Source organism: Rhipicephalus microplus, chromosome 3 (assembly GCF_043290135.1).
Source record: "Rhipicephalus microplus isolate Deutch F79 chromosome 3, USDA_Rmic, whole genome shotgun sequence".
In the NCBI taxonomy this organism is placed as follows: Eukaryota; Metazoa; Arthropoda; class Arachnida; order Ixodida; family Ixodidae; genus Rhipicephalus; species Rhipicephalus microplus.
Genome location: NC_134702.1, coordinates 9748719 through 9768219, shown reverse-complemented (window position 1 = coordinate 9768219; position 19501 = coordinate 9748719). Strand labels below are relative to the sequence as shown.

Sequence of the window (19501 nt, the reverse complement as noted above, 5' to 3'; positions counted from 1 at the left end):
GACGACACATTGAAGCTGCAATATGTACCCTTCTACCTGAAAGAAGTAGCGAGTCTCTGGTTTAACAACCACCACTCGGAATTCGCCACTTGGGGTGCTTTTAAGCTACGCATTACCGATGTATTCGATCGCCCCGAGGTACGCAAGCTCTGTGCCGAACAGCGTCTACGGGGACGCGCACAACCTCAGGGGGAAGGCTTCACAAGCTACATCGAGGATGTGCTCGACTTGTGCAAGCGCCTTGACCCTTCAATGATCGAAGCAGACAAGATCAAGCACACCTTGAAGGGGATAGACGACGACGCCTTCCATATGCTGCTGGCCAAGGGCCCTCATACCATGTCCGAACTCACCACTCTTTGCCAGAGCTTCGAGGAATTGCGCAAGCAACGGGTCATGACACGGCGGCCAGCGGCTACTGACGAAACTCTTGCGGCATTGACCCTAGGTGGAGACCACAACACAATCATGTCGGAAATCAAACGATATGTGCGCGAGGAGGTGGCCCGACAACTTTTGTGTCTGTCGTATTACCCAGCAATGGACCCAGGAATCACAGCAATCGGGGCAAACGCTCGCACTTGGCTCCTCTCGCTAAGGGCGTGACCCACTGCGGCACATAATCTTCTTCCTCTCTACAGTAATGGCAACAATGACAACATACCAACATGTCGCTGCTTGTGTGGCTATAGCTTTGTCAGTCCAGCATTTCCTCTGGAGTCTGTTATATCAATTCTATAAGAAAACCAGTGCCCGTACACAAGTACACTGGTCCTATCATGGGGGGCTTACGCAAACTCAAACGGGAACCACTGGATCAGTGGGGGTTCGTCTAGCAGCTAGTGCCAATATGCCAACTTTGACGGTGCACGGCAAGCTAAGGGGAGAGCGGACAGGGCCGGCAAACTCCCGACACTCAGGGGTTCTCCGGGCCCCCTTTATTTCTGGTGACCACATTTTATAGCCATGCACCTCAACGTCAACAAACCTGCAAAGGGTCCCAGGCCCAGCTTGGGGAGGGCCCAATGAGAGGTGCGTTTCTTAACATGTCTCCACCTGTCAGACCTTAGTGCAGGTTCTTATTTCTTGTTTGAACAACAAAGATGGCACTGCTGTGGTACAGCATGAAGAAGCCAAAGGAAAAGATTTAGTTGTCAGGTACATGCAGATAGATTTACAGATAAGAGAAGCTTGGAAAACCTTTCCCCAAACAGGTTAATGGCTTCATTACAGGCTGACAGGACAACACAAAGCACATATATGCAAGTAACATTCAGAAAATGTTAGCACTGACGTCCATCCCGAGTGTTTATTGAACTGTGCTACATAACATTCCATAATAAGGAGGAAACCGATGCTGATTTACAGCAGCTTGTGGTCACAAAATACTCTAGTCAAAGAAATTTCAAGAAGTTTTCTTTCTATATTCATAAAAATTTATATTAAATTTATTGTTACACATTTTATGCCATTCCACATCACATTACTTAGTTGTGTAATTTCACCTTGTTTCATATAATCATAATAATTGTTTGGGTTTAACATCCCAAAATCATGATAGGATTATTAGGGACGCTGTACTGAATGACTCCAGAAACTTCAAGTACTTGTGGTTCTTTAATGATGGTGGTGGTGGAAAAAACTTTGATTGTCTGGCAAATTAGTGACCCGCACTCAGGTCTGTCATGTCGGGACGTCAAGGCCTTGCTTCTTCGCCACTTCACGGGCCTGCTGGACTGTGCAACTAAATTTAACAGCATCTTCTTTCAGTGTAGACCTTGAAAATTTTGATGTAAATTGATATCAACAGAGATCAAAACTGCACATATCAGATGTCTTTTTCTCTATGCTACTCGAATCCACATCAAACAGCTTCAACATAGTACGTAGCTGCACTGACTCACTTGGGTTTCGCTGCTGAGGGAGGCACTCTTCCTTCTCGTCTATAGCGCTCCTGGATACTTTTTTCTTCCATTTGCCTGCAAAGAAAGGGCGCAAAAATCGACCTGCACATGATGTTTATGAAAATGCTGCTGCTTACATTATTATAGCCTTTTACATGAACCCCTTGAACTATGTGTAGTCTCACAAGTTCCTTATTAAAAACCAGAGCTGAGCACTATAGCAATACACAAATATCGTGATCTCATATTAGAGATACTTTTGAGTATCTGTACTTCTGTATACAGATGCATTAAAAACGTATCTCAGCAGTGGAATAATCTTACCATGCATAGATTATATCATGATACTTTGCAGGATATGGGTATCTCGTTACTTCTTTCGTTGGTAATGAGTGGATGTGTTTGCACTAGAAGGGCAACACTCTCTGCACCAAACCAAGCAAAGGTACTATGTTGGTTGGCAACCCATTGTGGGTGGTGAAGGGTTGCTCATACGTGCAGAGTGACCCATGTGAGAAAGCAACCATTGCCGCTTACGTTGGCATCCCGTAGGCAATATTGTCGGCCTCTTCTCACAAAAGTCAACTGTTTCAAAGCTGGTAAAGACTTTGTAATTTTGGGGGGTGAGGAGCCATTTCGCAAGTTCGCGAGTTTTTGTGTTGAGGCTTTCTAAAAGACAGTCTACTTGAGAAGCTGCTGGTGCTTAAGTGCAATTAAATAACTTTGCCATCAAAGCATACTTTGTGTTTTTAATAAATATGTACCTTTTTTTGATTAGCTAGTCTATGTTAAGGATTTGAGCTATATTTTTAACTTGAGAGATTTTCAATGCACTGCAGCATTAGTAACCATATTATTCAGAACTTATCAATGTCTTTGTGGAGCATCAGCACCCTTGAAAAAAAACAAAAAACTATTGTGGTATCTGTATTTGTTTTTCAAGATAGTTTTTCAGTCCTTCTGCAAAAGTATTTTCGAAATATCCTGTTACATTAAGAACAACTGAACCTCAGTATCTGTATTCTAGGCTCTCAATTCATTTAATTTTGATGTGTATTCTGTATTACTTTGCTGAGTATTTCTGCACAGGCTTGTTTAAAACCAACGGTATAATCAAGCCCTAGATTGGCAACTTTCCAAAAAGCACTCTATAACATCTTTCTTTAAAGCTTGCAAATTGATTTTTGTGGAACTTAAAAGTAACCCTTTCCTTCTGCTAATTTAATACTGTGTAATCAAGGTTCAATGTTATGAATACTCTGCAGTTTTCTTTTATATACATTACCACCTCTTAGCTCAATCTATGGCACTCTATTTAATGCTGATGAATTCTACGCTCACCAAATGTTTCACGGATGTGGGCACATTGATTTGTACAGCACTTCTTGACATACACACCAGCTACCTCCATCAGAAATCGCTCTAATCAGCCTGGAATTTTCTAGCCAAGTTTTCTCACCCCGTTTCCAACCACTTCTTTTTACTAAATTTCCACATTTTTTCACTTTTATTGTGCTTCTTAGAGTGGCTATGCAAGGATCAGACTAAATAGCAGAACAATATTGCTTCAATGAAAATGTAAAAGTAAACTGATGATGCTGCCTGAGGTGGACCGGCTTATCTGTAACATGTAAGGACGCAACATTTGGTAGGTTTGACCAAAGGGCAGTAGGTACATTTTCCTTACACTGCACAAACAGCTGATTGATGTTTTTTTTTTCTTACTGTAACACATGGTGCAAGAAATGTTTAGCAGTAGGACCTTAAAAATCAGTGACATGGTGACAGCGACAGAAAACTATTAACAAGGAGTTTCACTGGAGCTAATGTTCCACAGGACAACTTATCAAAATTTTGCTGCCAGTAACATTACTTTTCACCAATTTTTCATCACTTCAAGCCACGATCAGCCCTATGGAGTGTTCCCTTTCTGTTTCTGGGTCATTTACGTGCACCATTGAATTCGTAACACTTCACCGACAAGCCTAAATTCGCAATATCCACTTTAACTTCTGTCTTGCATGGTGAGAGTATAATATGTGGCATTAGTACGGTACACAAAAAAGCACATAGTTGGCACCATATGCTGCCAGTGCGATAAAGCAATAAGACCATGTTCCTCACACTAGGTAGGACATGAAGTAGCCGACGAGCACGATGAAGCCAAAGGAGAGCGCCACAGAGAGGGCGGGCAGGACTTCATAGCGTGTCAGGTGGTCCCGCAATGCATCCCCCATGAGCACAAGGCGGCGCAGAATACGACCCAGCAGGCCACGGGCGTGCTCGTCCACAAGCACGCCCAGACGGGCATCGTGCGGGAGGGCCTCTGACGAGTGCAGCAGCCGTGACAGCGCGTTCTCCAGCTCCTGTTTGCTCTCGTTCAGCTGTGCACAAAAAAGTCCCTTGTAACAGCTAGCCACAAGGTAAGAAGTGTGTATACAAACACTTGGGGAACATAACGGAGTTTAGAGCCATAACTGTGACATGAAATTGAAATTCAGCTGCTTATGACGGCCCTTGACACGGCACATTTACCAAGCCCAGAGAATCCCTACCTCAGCAGCTTAAGGAAAGGGTTTGTTGAAATCAGCGGCTGCTGGGTGGCACTGGTTTATTAAAGGCTCTTAATTGTAGTTTGTGGATGTCAACTATAATTGAGTGAAAACCCGAATGTTATCTTCCAGGCCCTTATCTACCCCCTAACTGTGGCATCTAAGTCTGCACTTCCTGCCTGCAGCATTACGTGCCCTTGGTGTTATGAGGGAGCACAGTGCCAGGCTTGTCAATCGGGCAATAACAGTGAGTACTCCTAGTTCGACATTGATTACAATGACGAACATGCCGTGTGTACACAGACGAGAACAAGGTGAAAGAACACAATAGGAACGACACAACACGAGCACTGTGCTATGTTCTTCTCTATCCTCGTTCGTCTCTTCAGTGCTGAGCTGTCAGAGATTAATCATCACCAACTCGTCCATGCTTCCTAATGTGGGCTGGTTTTCAGTGTGTGTGTGGGGGGGCATCAACTGCTGGAGTCATGTAAGCATAGAATGCAAAGCTGTGTGCCCAAAGTGACCTACTCATGAAATGATATCCACTTTTTGGCTTCAATGAGTAAAACAATCCACAGCTAGAAGGAGGAGAGGCGCACCAGCAGTATCACTGTTATCACTGTAAAATAAAAATAACCGCCACCCTCCAACCCAGTAATAACCATTATTGGTTAGAATGAAATTTTCATGCACTTATATGTTGTTATAAGCAGGCTCGACTGAACTTTCAATTTTCTGGAATTCTAAATGGTACTACAATGCTCATCAGAGCATCAGCTTGTTGCAAACACCTATGAAAAAAGTGGCAGTGTGGTGGTATTTTGTATGAGGGAACACCTAGATTTAGGAGCAGCTTAACAACGGCATCATTTTCAGACGGCCAGCACATTTTGAGGGCACCGGCAAATGACCACTGTGGTAATTGAGTGATCCTCTAGCGGGGAGAAGGAAGAATGCATGTGGATACTAATGAAAGCAATAAGAGAAAGGTTATTGGCCAGTTCACAACACTAGCTCAAATCATTTGTCAGCCTCCTTACTCTTACCAGTGCTTTTAGATAAATTCTAGTGTTGGAGCGTCACTTTGAAAGTGCTTATTCAATGCTAGTCATGATAACATTTCACAATGAATGGGAAAAGTGCTATCTGATAACTGTGCCAGCAACCCAAAAAAAATTTTTTAAAGACACTTTTAAGAAGGCATGGACACTTTTCGAAATTACACTAAACACCCCAACTAGGGTCTCACCTTCTGGGGCTCATCAAGCCACGGTGCATCAATCCACTGGTATTGGACTAAGTTGTGGTCTTTCCTCCACAAAATTACCATATGAAGGATAGGGTCTTCGGGCGAATCCTCACCTGAGCTCAGGGTATTCACAAACTCTTTTTGTTTTTCCTTGTACACAAACATAAACCTGCGGGTCAAAACCAAAAAATATATATCAAGAAGTGTCACCTATTCACTACTTCTATCAGTCATGGAATGACTACAGTCACTTTTACATAGCATGTATGCAGGCTGTTAGTTTTCACGCTTTTATATCTCTTTTTAAGTTTGCAGGGCAAAAATTCGGTGCTATTTCTGAAGAAGGTAACTTAAAAGAAAGCAAGTTTTTGTTGAACCATTCAAAAATTCTTTTCTTTTTTTCTTTCGGGTCAAATGTACAAGTGTTCTGAGTAACAAATTTATGAAAATTAAGCGGCAGTATGGGCAGTAAAGAGTTAAGTGCACTCATTATTTGTTTGTTGAAAGTCGTAATGTGTCCACATTGGTTGACGCAGATTGTGAAGTGAATAGACACTTGCGAGTTTTTGAGCTCCTCGAATATTCGAACGAATATTACAGTTTTCCCATTCCCTTCAATAAAATTTAAAATATTTGAATTTTTAAGTATTTGAAATGAACTACGAGACATATGTAACTGTGCAGGTTGGCTTACTACCTGGGATGTCCAAATAATAAAAAAATTTTATATTTTTCGAATATAGCGTTTGCTATTCAATTCTATTTTCCATGAAATTTTTACTATTACTTTATTAAACCATTACTTCATTAAACATCCCTCCACACACCCTTTCCACAACCCAGAATAGAATAGTTCGATTGAGTCGGCACAGCGGAAAAGTTTTCGCGTTCAAGTGGCGTTGCTTGCCATTGCAGCTTTGTAAGCAGTAAGTAGAATTTTTTAATGAAAAATCTTACCTGACACGCTCAACAGGAAAGCCCTTCTGTTGAATGTAGTCTCTCAACTGCGCTCGGTTCGGATCATGCAAAGCTGTGTTGCCTGTAATGAGCACTACACAGAGGCGACGACGTGTACGAATGGCTTCAGGTGGACAGAGCTCATCAAAAAGAACCTGTGAAGAAACTCGTGGCAAGATCAAAAACCTGCGAAATTGAGGGAAATCAGAACAAAGAGAAAAGCAGTCAAGCCAGATACAAAACATTTTAAGGTGGCTTCATACGAAAAAGAAAAAATTTAGCCCATCAGATAAGTAAACACTTTACAAATGCCCGACTGTTTCCAAGCAAACACATATAAAGTGCAGCCCTTTATGTGGCAACACATGTATGGATAGAAAAATGGTCAACTACGTCAAATGCAAGGAGGCTACATGTTCAGTACATTAACTTGGGCTGCTATTCTTAAATGCCAGCAGCAAGATACATCTATAAATATAAACTGTGAAGACTGTTTGAACTAAACAGTGGTGACTATTGAAATCTTATTTTGTAATCAAAGCACTATCAAGGGCATTTATTCTTACACTGTAAATATATGAGAGTGAAAAAGAAGTAATGATTTATATTTTGCATTTAACTGAATGAGATAAAGTACTAGTAGGGCCTTTTAATAAAATATAAAAGTATCTTTATTTTTTTTTATAAAGCCTACATCCTTGCTCTATTACTTCCAGTTATCTACAGAAACATTTAACTATAATGTGGCTTGTTTGAAAACTTTCCATTAAGGTGAACACCTCACCGTGACGAAGCCTGTGACAAATGCCATGCATTCACGCTATGGCGTTTCTTTCATGAACAATTGCATATGCACGGCATGCCCTGCAGAACCCATGCACCTGTTTGCTTTGAGCACGTCTCTTAGAGACTGTGGATCCAGCTCTGCCATGCTAAGGAGTGCCACAGGGGCACTAGTGTGCTCATTGAAGATCAGCAGGGACTCTTGGCGAAGTCCCACACCAGCGTGGCGTCTGCGCAAAGGCTCTGTCTCTGGTTGCCCCAGTCGGACATAACCAAAGCGAACCCTCTCTCGAAACTGGAATGCTGCCAGTAGGTAGCGCAGCCGCACAGATGCCGATGGACTGAATACCACCGCACGCACTCGGTTATCCGACCTGGGTGGAGGGAATGCAGGTGATTAACGAATTTGTATATAAATTGTGGGGTATTGAAACGAACACAGCTGATACAGTTTGACCAAACCAAACAAAACCATTTATTAAACTACTTATACATCGATATCGTGAGCTGAATAAAATGCATCACTAGTGAACGACACGCTAAGTACACACAATCAACATAACAAACACGCAATGTAACGCAAAGACGATGTCGCTGATATTCAACTCACTGCGAGGGACCCTCTCAGGATGCACACCGGCCGCCACACACCAAGGAGCCGATCATGTCTCATGTGCCATCATCAGCCAAGCCGCCTGGTGTCGCAATCGGCACTACCGCGCTAACCGTAACGATGATGATGATGGTGTCAAACACACGCGAGCACGCCACCTGCCACTCAGCGGTTAACCCTAAATGCAGCCTATCGGCGACATACATGTGCACCACAGGGTGCGAACAACTTTAAAGGGGTGATAGCAACCTCAGAAAATTAGTAATAGATACAGGAGCATAATTCAGAATTCTCAAAAACTTGCGTCTTAGTCATCCATTGCTGCGCTCTAACGGTGTTTTTTCCCACAGCAAAAGTGCTCAATGTGATGTCACGATATACACTTAACAACACTAATGCAAGCAAAATGCAACAAGTAAAAAATAATAAACAAGTGCCTTTACCAGAGCAAGCACCCCCTTCCCCCTTTTTGAGTAATTAGAAACATGTGCCAAAGACCGAGCAAGCGCCCACCTCCTTCTTTCCCTCCCACCATTTTTCTTTTTATCCTGTTCTTCGTAACAGACTCCTCCAATACTATCGTAACACCTCAAAAACTCTTTTTTCATAAGAAAGCCTTGGTGTTTTCGGATAGATCCAAAAAGATCCGATAAACACTCGCCAGTAAAACTTGACAAATACAGATTTATCGGATAAGCTCCAATCTTGAAAGGGCTTTTTCAAAAGCTGACCATCATCAATTAAAAGGAGCACACCTGCATTAGAAGCAGCAGCCTGTTCATGCAGCCTGTTCAGCAGTTTGTTCATGTCCATATTTTGATCATGCGTGCATAGAAAAAAATATATGTGAAGAAGCATGGATATAAAACAGTTGAAATTTGCACTTTGTCCCGTTAACCTCCATTTGTCTGAGTCCATTCTTCATCGCAATTATTTCAATCATCCCATTTGTGGGAAAATAAGATCATATGTACAACACCTTTCACTTAAAAAATGTAATACTTTGTATAAAACTTGTCATACATTGTGTTACAAAATGTTTTTGTACGTCTTTCTTTTATCGTTTTTAACAATGAGAAGCTGCACGGTTATCTGTATTGCGCAAGCATGCTGTAGAGAAAGTCGAGGCAATCATCCGCAAAGTGATTAAGAGGGCCGTTGGCCTACCTGTCACAACTTCTAATGCGCAACTTCTCGCGCTGGGAGTAGTGAACACCTTTCAGAAGCTTAAGAAAGCACACCTCACGAACTAATACACACGTCTAACACAGACAAAGTCGAGATGGCATCTGCTAAACCAACTTCACTTGAAACACGACTTTCACACTCAGGAGCAGGTCCGAGTCCCCGAACTCTGGAGACGCGCCGTGTTCGACCCCCCCTTAAAGGATTGATAGAGAAGACAATAGTGGTCGTCGCCAGGCAAGGGCACACGCCTTGCAACGTCACTATGGCAATAAACACGGAGTCTTCTACGTGGATGTGGCTGGTCCTGACTGCGGGGGCTGGTATATGGAAGCGGTAATTCACGAGGAAAAGCAAGTGGATGGACTCGCTTTTAAAGCTCCTGGCACAACACAAGCGCAAGCGGTAGCTATTGCCCTAGCTGCCTCTGACCATCGATCTTAATGTATCATATCACATTCGCATGGGGCATGTCGAAACCAAGGAATCGACCCTACCCCTCGTTGCCTAGTCTGAACTCCAGGGCCTAATGGGGAATGAAGCTCGAACACGGCGGCCTGAGCACTCGTTCACCGGGCATCCCGCTTAGATCCCGAGTGCCTGCAACCCGAAGGCGGATATCTGCTGACATTCAAAGATATTACGACCTATTACAGGGATCAGCATCGTCAATACCCGCCTCCTGCAAAGGGGCTGGGGAAGGAACGGCAATCATGCAACATTTCGATTCCTCCTCCACTGGCAAGTGCCAATACTGTGGGCAGGTGGCTGACACCTACCACATCGTTTGGGCCTGCCAGCACAACTCCGCTCTTCCCCCCAACCCTAACCCCACCAGAGAGGAGTGGGAGGCGACCCTGCTGGGTTGCTCGGATCTTCAAGCCGAAAGGGCCCTGGTCCAGAGGGCTAGGTTAGCAAGTGTCACCAATGGGGTTCCGGAATAAAGACTCCACCCACTATGAAGCTTCTAAAGGGCTGCACCTCCCCTCCTTTTGTTTCAATAAATGTTTTCGCTCACTCACTCCCCCAGCAACTTTTGTGTGTTTATAACAACAAATTCTGGCTGTAGGGTGTCATTGCCAAAAAGTAATAAAATGCAAAATCTTTAAAGGAAAAAAAAACGAGAAATTCAACCTGCTGTACCTCCCATCTACAATTGCAACATACCACAGCACCTCTTCAGATTTGTGGTATGCCTCACCACATAGTATTGTGGCATTGCGAAAAAAGTGACTTATGAAATAAATTACAGCACAGGAGTACTGGGGTTTCTGTTAAAACATACAATTTGAGTAAAAAGTTGAGACTTCGAAGAGCTCCAGCATCCGAAACTTCAGAGGTTGTAATTTTGCTTTACGAGGCTTGTGGTGGTACCGTGACAGCATCCAAATTTTCAACCATGTCCAAAAAAATCGATAGCTTTGTCATTCTTGTCACTGATGTCTATTGGCATATCCCATCCGATATTATAGTTTTCTCATAACATCCTGTCATCCCCCTATTCTGATATTTTTTTTGAGTAACCCGTTTATAGCACTTGTAGATTATAACAATGAATTTTCAGGGCTCCTGAGTATTGTTAACGGTGCGTTCAACTATAGCATATGGTGCATATAAATCATATTGCGGTTTTAAAATGTGTACTGGCTATGCCCACAAAAACGAGGTACGGCACCTTCATTTTTCGTGTGATGTCAGTATATCTTTGCCACTGACGGTGTGACAATATATGCCTCCCTTCTTAAAGTGCACATCACACATTTTACATTTTTCACAGTCTTCCATCTTTCTGGTGTTTTTGTCCCTCTTTTAACTCAGTTGGGCCTTTAGGCAGCAAAAAAATAGTGTTTACCTGACGACCTGAGGCCTCTCTTACAATCGGGAGCAAAACATGCATACTGCATGCTCAACACAAGCCTGGCTTCACAATTTCTAAGAGCAGCTACAGCTCCAAATACTCAAATCTGAAAATAACTTCTGCTGAACTCCACAAAAGTGGAGCAACAAACACACAGACGAGATGCAGCCACAGTTAAAGTCACAGGGCTGCAAATGTAGTTAGTAGTACGACTCAAAAGTTGCAATGTTAGTTCTCGTAACGGACACATGGCTAACGTTTTCAGCAGATCTGGGAAGCTGGATTGGGTTCTAGTAATGTTTGTTCACAGCGGTAACATTAGACTTTTCTTCTTTATCAACAGTGTTGATTATCACTAGCTTTGGAGAAAACAGCAGGTTGTTCCATTTCAAGGCAGCCACCACATTAAAAACAGACCAAGAAATTGCGGAGACGTGACCACACTTGACAGTCATAACGATGAGGAATCGCAAGGGAAAACATCTGATGGTAACCTGTAGTTTCTAGTCACTTTGCACAACACCCTTTTAATCACATGATCTGAATTCTCAAATGCATGATGAAAAGCCTTTCCTCAAAGAAAAAGTCAGCTTCTTGTACAAAAATCCAACTCCTTCAAGTGTTTCGCACTGGCTGATGGTGAATGTATGAAGTTCCCGACTATTAAGTGTGGAGCACTTTAGGGAGAAAAGCAGTCATATGTCGTTATATGGTGTGATCACATGCTGTCAATGTCACTTGGACTAACCCAGGTAAAACCACATATAGCATGGCCAGCTATAGCATATTGAGCACACGCTTGCACCAAAGAGAATTTGAGTGCCTTGATGATAATATTAATGCAAGTCTTTCTCCTCTTGTTCTTTCAGTGTTTTCATGATAATAGCTTGAGCAAAACCTCATATAGCATAACCAACTGTGGAACATTGAGCATACACTCACGCCAAAGAGAAGTCTTCTTCATCTTGTCCTTCAAGCTTCTGATGATATTAAGTTCGGACATTACTACTACGGCTCGGAAAATACGATAACACAAACCACACATAAAAACTTAAAGAGTAAGCAAGCAAGACATATAAAGAGAAATATTCGAAAAAATGGCAAGGAAAATAGAAAGTAATACAAATAAAGAAAAGAAACACTAAAAAACTGGAAAAGAAAACAAAAAACATGGTTGATTTCTCCATCATAGGAATCGGTATAACATCAAAGTGAATTATGTCTTTATAAAAGTAGTGCTTATTGTGTAGTGATACATGAGAGCTGGTACAATTTTTACTGGCGTTTCGCAGATATAGCACACTTTGACATGGACACAGGCACGTTGACGCCTAGTGGAACATCTCTATTACAACGACTACCCGCCTATTCGCACTTTCCAGATCAGCTAGCGCCACCGCGCGGAATTTTTAGGAATCCGAAAGACGGTGACGGTAGGTTGGTGCGGGCGCATCAAAGTCGTGCTGCGATATGGCGAAAAACCGGCTACGAGCTAAGAGCAATCGCATGTGTAGCGTTCCTATCTCCTAAGTCACCTCTCTTTCACTGCGTCCGTGTCACTCGACTACTTTGAACGATCGTTTAGCAGCTAAGCCGGCAGGAGGAACCGCACATTTCGCCATAAACGCATGTGTGGCACTTTGATTACACCAGCGCTACGAATTCTCACATATCGTACAGAGTTTGCAAAACGTGACCAGCGATAAACGCTGCCTCTCCTTTGACAATACATTTCTGTGTTTAGCTCTTAGAGATACCAGAAGCCTTAAAGCGGCCTTATCGAGACGCACATGCTTTCGGGAAGTGTCCATCACCTCTCAACCCGCCATATTGAAACACTCTTCGTGCCACCTACAGGTGCTGGAAAGTGCGAATAGTCATCACTTAACTATTGTAGTAACTGAAGTTTTTAACTTATACCTGCACACAGCATATCATTATTTATGCACAAAGATGACATAAACAAGCACACACTAATCGATTCTACTCAATATGCAAGTATTCTAATATTGTCAGTTATGAAGAGAAACAGCATAGTGTGCGTTCCCGAAACCTACTCCAGTGCTAATGCATACTGGACTTCAGCAACGTGGGATTCAGAGGGTTGTAGTTAAAGCATTGTTGTTTCCAAAATGGTATGGTATAAAGGATAATTAGATTTATCAAAAATCAATATGGTCAAGTTAGACTTTATAAAATAAAAAAAGTTAAATACTGAAAAAAAAAAAAAAAAAAGAAAGTAAACATACCATCCTGAAAGGAAGCCATCGAATGATGACATGTCCTCCAGCACAGTCACAGTATCCCGGGGAAACAGACGGCGGCAGAAATCTATTGCATTCACGAGGCTCAGCTGGTCGTGACGGTAGTGAATGGCACGCCCTTCCACCAGGCCCATGAGATATGGCAGGCTGCCAACACCCAGTTTATGTGCTAAGCCAGATTCGTGTTGAGCATGAATAGTAGCAAAACCTACACCTGCAGCAGTTTGGGAAAAAAGGCAGCTGGAATACACTAATCTTAACTTTACGATGCTTCACACTCCATCAAAGAATGCAGCAGTGACAGGACAAGATAGGCAAGCTGTACAATCAAGTAACCATCATAGAGCCCTTAAAATCAAATTGCAACTCAACCTCACATATCTACCTAAATTCACTTTCTATAAAAATAAAAATTCTGCAGAAATAAAAACAGCATATTTCGGACATAACACGAGTCTGCACACAGGCACGGCCGCAACTAAACTGTAGAATTGACACCAAAAAAGAGAAAATTAAGAGGAAACTTAAAACTGATATTTTTCACAATTGATAATCCTTTATTACAGCTAACTGAAAAAAAAAAGGAAGGAGGGAGTGGGCGGGCATTCACATTCAAACAACTGCTAAAATAGACACGATTCTCTTGAAATCTGGTGACACCAAGCAAACAGCCGGTATAAATTCTTGATGTACAATGATAAAAGCATGATTTTAATCCCAGAATTTCCCGTAACAAATTAATAATAGTTTAACCTATTGGACAAAATATTGTGGCTTAATATTGTGGCTTTTAGGTACATGGCTTTCAAGTTTTCATTTGTGGTTCTGTACCAGTAAGAATAAAACTTGCTTTCGCCTCAGTACATTAAGCCAGGTGTCTCGGAGGACACAGGCAAAATCTTGGAAGTACACTGCACCAAAAATGTTCCAGTGTGACTGAAACAGCCTGTCCTTACGCCAGCGTATGATTTGAGCTAACTTCAGTTTAAAAACGCGTAGCAAAGCAGGACAAGGTGCAGCTTACGCCTCAGCACATCATAACACAAAGCACCAGTACTCACCCAGACGTGAATTTTTCCAGTTTGTTAGTACACATAATGCCGTTTGATGACATGTTTTCTGAGCCACCACATAAGCAGTTAGTTAACCCCTCCCCTACCATAAAAAAAAAATATTGTACCAAATCTACCGCAAATATTGTTTTTTGTCAATTTGTAAGGCTTTTTTTTTTTTGTCAGAGTAATGCAGTGTCATTCTTTCAATTAAATGGGTTCCTGAATTTCAATAACTATGTCAAAAAGGATAACTCAAATATGGCTTCACTGCATGGCAATACAATGAAAGATGGTAACAGAATGAAAGTTGAGACACAACCGGGACAACATGGACAAACGGGACAACATGGACAAGTATGAACATCTTGCGCCGAAAAACATATAACTATGACATCTGTTGTCATCGTTGGCTCTATCTGCCTCACTCCCCCTTTTTTTCATGACAGGTCCTCACTTGTTTTGGTACTAAAATCTCATGATGACAATACTCATCGGAGTGAAGAGAAGGGTTAAGAGCAGAGAGATTCGGGCCACATCAAAAAATCTATTCTCAGACTGCAAAATGAGAGCGTCCTCTATGCCAGATTTTGTATCGAATATATATCGATGAGTGCATAAATGTTTGCAGAAGTAGATGTTATAGATGTTGAAACTAAAGAAGTGTGTTATTACTGCTTTGGCACACAATCGTGCAGAACCCAGAACCACACCAGCTTCCCCAGCATAAACTCACTAGATTCTACTGAAGAGGGTGCCAAGGAAAGAAATATTCAACAATTAGAAGTTCAGCAGCCTTTCTAAGTTTGCTTCAATAGTACATATTAATTATTTATAACCACTGCTGCCAAAGTGAAATTTCATTGCTGTTGGCTTCCTTAAATCCAACGGCATTCGCCATGTCATTCGGTATGGTATCTTCTGTTGTACAACACAAAAATGAGCAAGTTTCTTTGCACCAGTAGGCAAGGCTGTCAGCTACATTAAGGCCCCCTTACAAGAACAGCAGCCTTGTGTGTTGAAATATCAATAGCACCAAAATGCAGTGCACTAGCCTTGCTATCAAGCATTTCAGAGATACCATGTGCACCATGATGGTACTAGTCAAAGGAAAATGCACATGGTAAGATTCTTTGCTATTGGCTTCAGCACTTTGACTGCAGAATAAATTTGTCACATAGCAGAGAAAAAAAAAATTGGGGGACCCTTAAGCTTCATCTTTAATAGCTGAACTCGATTGCATCATTCTGTTCCTAGTGCGTACTTCAAACACTTACTGTATGACATCTTTTAATATTTGCTATTCACCTACTACAAGGCCTTAAGGGTGCATTGCAAATACCATGTTTTGAAATCCAATGGCAATTTATGCTTGTACTACGCATTAGTACAGCAATATTTCATGTTGTATAGTGAAGCATGTATATAGGATGCATGTGTTTGTAAAGCATGAAAGTTACTTTCACTGCATTTCCAAGCAAAGGGAGTTATTTTCACTTTATTCACAAGCAGAGGCGTGGCTGTGTGATAGAACACCCACTTGCCACGCAAACGACCCAGGTTCGATCTTCACTCAGACCCAGAATGTTTTATTATTTATTTTATTTGCATCTTTCGTAATTTTTCAATTGTGCAAAGATGCTCAATTTTTCAGTCACACAATGAGGATGATTTTTCGCTCACAAGCAACGATGCCAACATCGAAATTCCTGCAAAACGAACTTTTCAACACTATTGTGTTATAAGTCATCTTCTGAATTATTATGACACGTGTAATTTGTTGTATTTTGAAAAGGTAAACCACACGTTCACAGTGTCTAGCTATACTCTCTTCGTTGTGTACTAGGAGTGTTGACTGCCATGCAGAGATGTGGAGCCACATTTCATAGATACAAAAACAACTTAACAGAAACCCAAATCAGCCACTCTTTCAACGTACCTCCACATCTCCGTTGGATATTTACATTCGCAAGACAACCTTTAATGCTCCACAAAAAAAGAAAAAATGCTTTTTGAAGGTATTTCTTGTTCTGGTGCATCAATATAGGCTGAACTTACGGTATAAGAACTAGCAGAATAATCCACCCGTGTTTTAGATAGCTTGATTTTGTACATTATTTATTTACAGCATCCACAATTTTGTGCATTAAAAAGAAGAATAAAAATAATTGCAAAAAAAGAGCCACAAAAACAGGAAAGAGAGCATTGCGCCTACTACAAAACAATGACCAGAACATATGGTCTTCAGACATGTTCGTGCAACCTCAAAATGTACACAGTCGAACCTGCCTAATGCAATTATGTCATTTATGTCATGATGCATTTATGTATCATATAAGTTGTGCTTCCAAGTCAAAGACATCAACACAGAGTTTGCTGAAGCAGCACTATTTCTGTACTACGAAGAAACCCATCCACGAAGCCTCTCATGGACCAGACCATTCTGCCATAGTGGTTAAATGTGTTTTGCAAACATGCAAATCTAACAAGGTTAACTGAATTTTCACAAAACAATGATGCACATTCTGCAGAGGCAAAACAACGAGCCGAGCCGACAAGAGTGTCACAAACACACTCACATGGAGAAAAAAAAAATGACGGCACATACCTAAAGGCTCCATTTCTTGAACTATTCGCTGCCATATTGGCTCTACATGAAGACATGGAAAGCAAAGGTCTCCATAAAAGAGAATCAGGTATGGCTTGACGTTACTGTCAGGGATCACCCTATTTTCATAAGCCCTGAAAAAGAAAAAACAGAATGTTAGGTTAGGCTGTTTACAGATGCTTGTTACTAATTATCGACAGCAAAGCTCTAATAGATGATCAAAGAGGATACAGGATTCTAAGCAACTTCACGCAGAGCAAACCAACAAAAATGAAAAGCCAGTCAGACATTAAAAACAACAGAAAGCAATTGCTTATCATAGTTGATATTATATTAAGAAAATTTTAAATGTTCATAACTCCAATTGCCAAATCGTACTTATTTCAGGCCCACATCAGCACACAAGTGAGATTTCACAGCACAATGTTCCCATAGGACGCATCAGCGACTACTTGTTTGTTAAAAACTCACCATTAGCCTCCTCAGTCCTGTGGTATCAAATTGGGAACCTTGTTAAGTCTATGAAAATTAGCATGGACACTATTGCATAAAATAAGTATATAAAGTCCCGCGCATGCCGAACTAGACAAAAGATATTCAAGAACACTGGTGCAGTCTTTTTTTTTTTTTTTAATTGACATCAGTTTGGCCTCAAGCACTGTATCGTCAAGGGCAACAAAAAGTGCTAGTGAAGGGCAATACGAATGCAAGTCGGCACAAAAATCCAGCAGGCAGCTTTAAGACACCCAGCCTATCGTGCCGTTTAAATATTCACCTTTTTGTGTTGGCTAAAAAAACAGCTTTCACAACAAAAAATCCAATGGGATGGCCATGCTCTCCAGTTATGTGAACATGTTCTATTTTATTTAAACAAGAGATTTTTCATTTAAAAATTGGTTTGTCCCATTCATTATGTCCCACTGAGTAATGACGACTTGACTATGTGAACTGTTATGTCCCAAATTGCATCTGGATTTCAGAAGTTTAAGAGCATGATTTTTGTTGTTCTCTGGCCACTACTTAAAAAAAATAAAAACAGAATTCTCAACTTACTTGAGTGTGATGGTAGCCTTGTGGAATACAGAGCCTTGGTTAAAACTAAATTTAAACTTCATGTTTCCCTTAGAAAACATTGTAGATTCAAAAGGATCAAAGTCAAATCTGTTGAATTGACTGTAGTCGGGTTGCCTTCGGAAGTTTGGCGTGTCTTCCGTTTGGCCATACTTGTCAAAATTTTCTTTCCTTTCAGGATCAGTGAGCAGCTGCAATTAGAATGAAACAGCTCTTGGTTTCTTGCATGGCAGTTCAAAATTGAATAAAATATACATTCAAACAGCGAACAGCACTTCAGCAATAAGAGAGCTGCCATGGGAGGCCTATATGAATTACACACAAATTGCAACTACATTTGCAAACATTTTGCATGTTAAGTAGTGTTACCTGAAACTTGGGTCCTAGTAACACTAAGCCGAGGTCACACATAGTAAGTCTGTGTAGCTCACAAGACCTTTCTGAGTTAACCGAAACTAAACTGCAAGCATGAATACACAACTGGATTCATATAGCAATCGCCTCACAGGAGGCAGACCACAATCGGAATATTTTTTGTCTAGTGCAATTTCTGAAGCAAAAAAATCCAATCGATTAAGCATCGGCGACTGCAGGATCGAGGTACTTGGGATCGTGTCTAGTAGTAACACACCGCCTCACCTCGTAAGCTTTGGTGATCTCTATGAACTTCTCGGATGCCACAGGGTCTTTGTTTTTGTCAGGATGCCTGCAAAATGTAGAACACATCAGGTGCGACGCCGACGGCACCAATATCGTATAACCACTCCTACTTATCGGAAGACGAAAGCACTGTTGCTCGTTTGTTCTGCTCGTTAGAGGGTACATTTCAGCAACGACAGGAAACGGTTTTGCCGCGTTTACCGATATTATTACGAATACAATCTAGACGTGTACTTCATTAATAACAGTGGTAATCCGATGTTAAATGATTAGGCAGATCGGAAACCATTACCTACAAGTTTCAGTTCAGGCGCTACGGATATCATTCATTTCAGAATTGTTATCCACGACGCGGTGTGCAAATTCTAAAGATTCTGTACTACCGCAGACACTCAAACAGCCGCTACTAGGACAATGGAAAGCGCCAGGCATCTCTACGAGGAAAACAAGCATGATTATACGACCGGTTACCTCCCAGCACCTACAAATCAGCTCACCATTCTCTCGCCAGTCGCTTGTATGCACGTTTGATATCAGCAGCGCTGGCCGTGCGGGGCACACCAAGTGTTTCGTATGGGTTCACGAGTGCACAAGAAACACAACTACACGTAATTAAGCAGAGTAGCGCGTAAAAAAGCAGCATTACTGTGAGATAGCGGAGAGCCACTCAAGGGGTGCTGCTGCCCTCGAGAATTCCCGACGCGCCATCTAGCCACAACAACGATGATGTGTGGCACGGAGC

At 41.7% G+C, this 19501-nt stretch overlaps 1 protein-coding gene across 1 annotated transcript in view; it reads right to left on the bottom strand.

Moving 5' to 3' along the window:
• l(3)80Fg (dnaJ homolog subfamily C member 16 l(3)80Fg) overlaps nucleotides 1–19493 on the bottom strand; it is a 28741-nt gene extending 9248 nt beyond the window's left edge. Inside the window, exons 1-10 of the mRNA XM_037433492.2 lie at nucleotides 19257–19493; nucleotides 18739–18805; nucleotides 18082–18290; nucleotides 17029–17162; nucleotides 13354–13582; nucleotides 7547–7822; nucleotides 6666–6851; nucleotides 5709–5877; nucleotides 4029–4288; nucleotides 1905–1979 (exon numbers count right to left, since the gene is read on the bottom strand). Of these exons, the coding sequence (XP_037289389.2) occupies nucleotides 1905–1979; nucleotides 4029–4288; nucleotides 5709–5877; nucleotides 6666–6851; nucleotides 7547–7822; nucleotides 13354–13582; nucleotides 17029–17162; nucleotides 18082–18290; nucleotides 18739–18805; nucleotides 19257–19402 (1751 nt within the window). The 5' untranslated portion in view covers nucleotides 19403–19493. The remainder of the gene's footprint in view (nucleotides 1–1904; nucleotides 1980–4028; nucleotides 4289–5708; nucleotides 5878–6665; nucleotides 6852–7546; nucleotides 7823–13353; nucleotides 13583–17028; nucleotides 17163–18081; nucleotides 18291–18738; nucleotides 18806–19256) is intronic.
• Nucleotides 19494–19501: the final 8 nt, after the last annotated feature.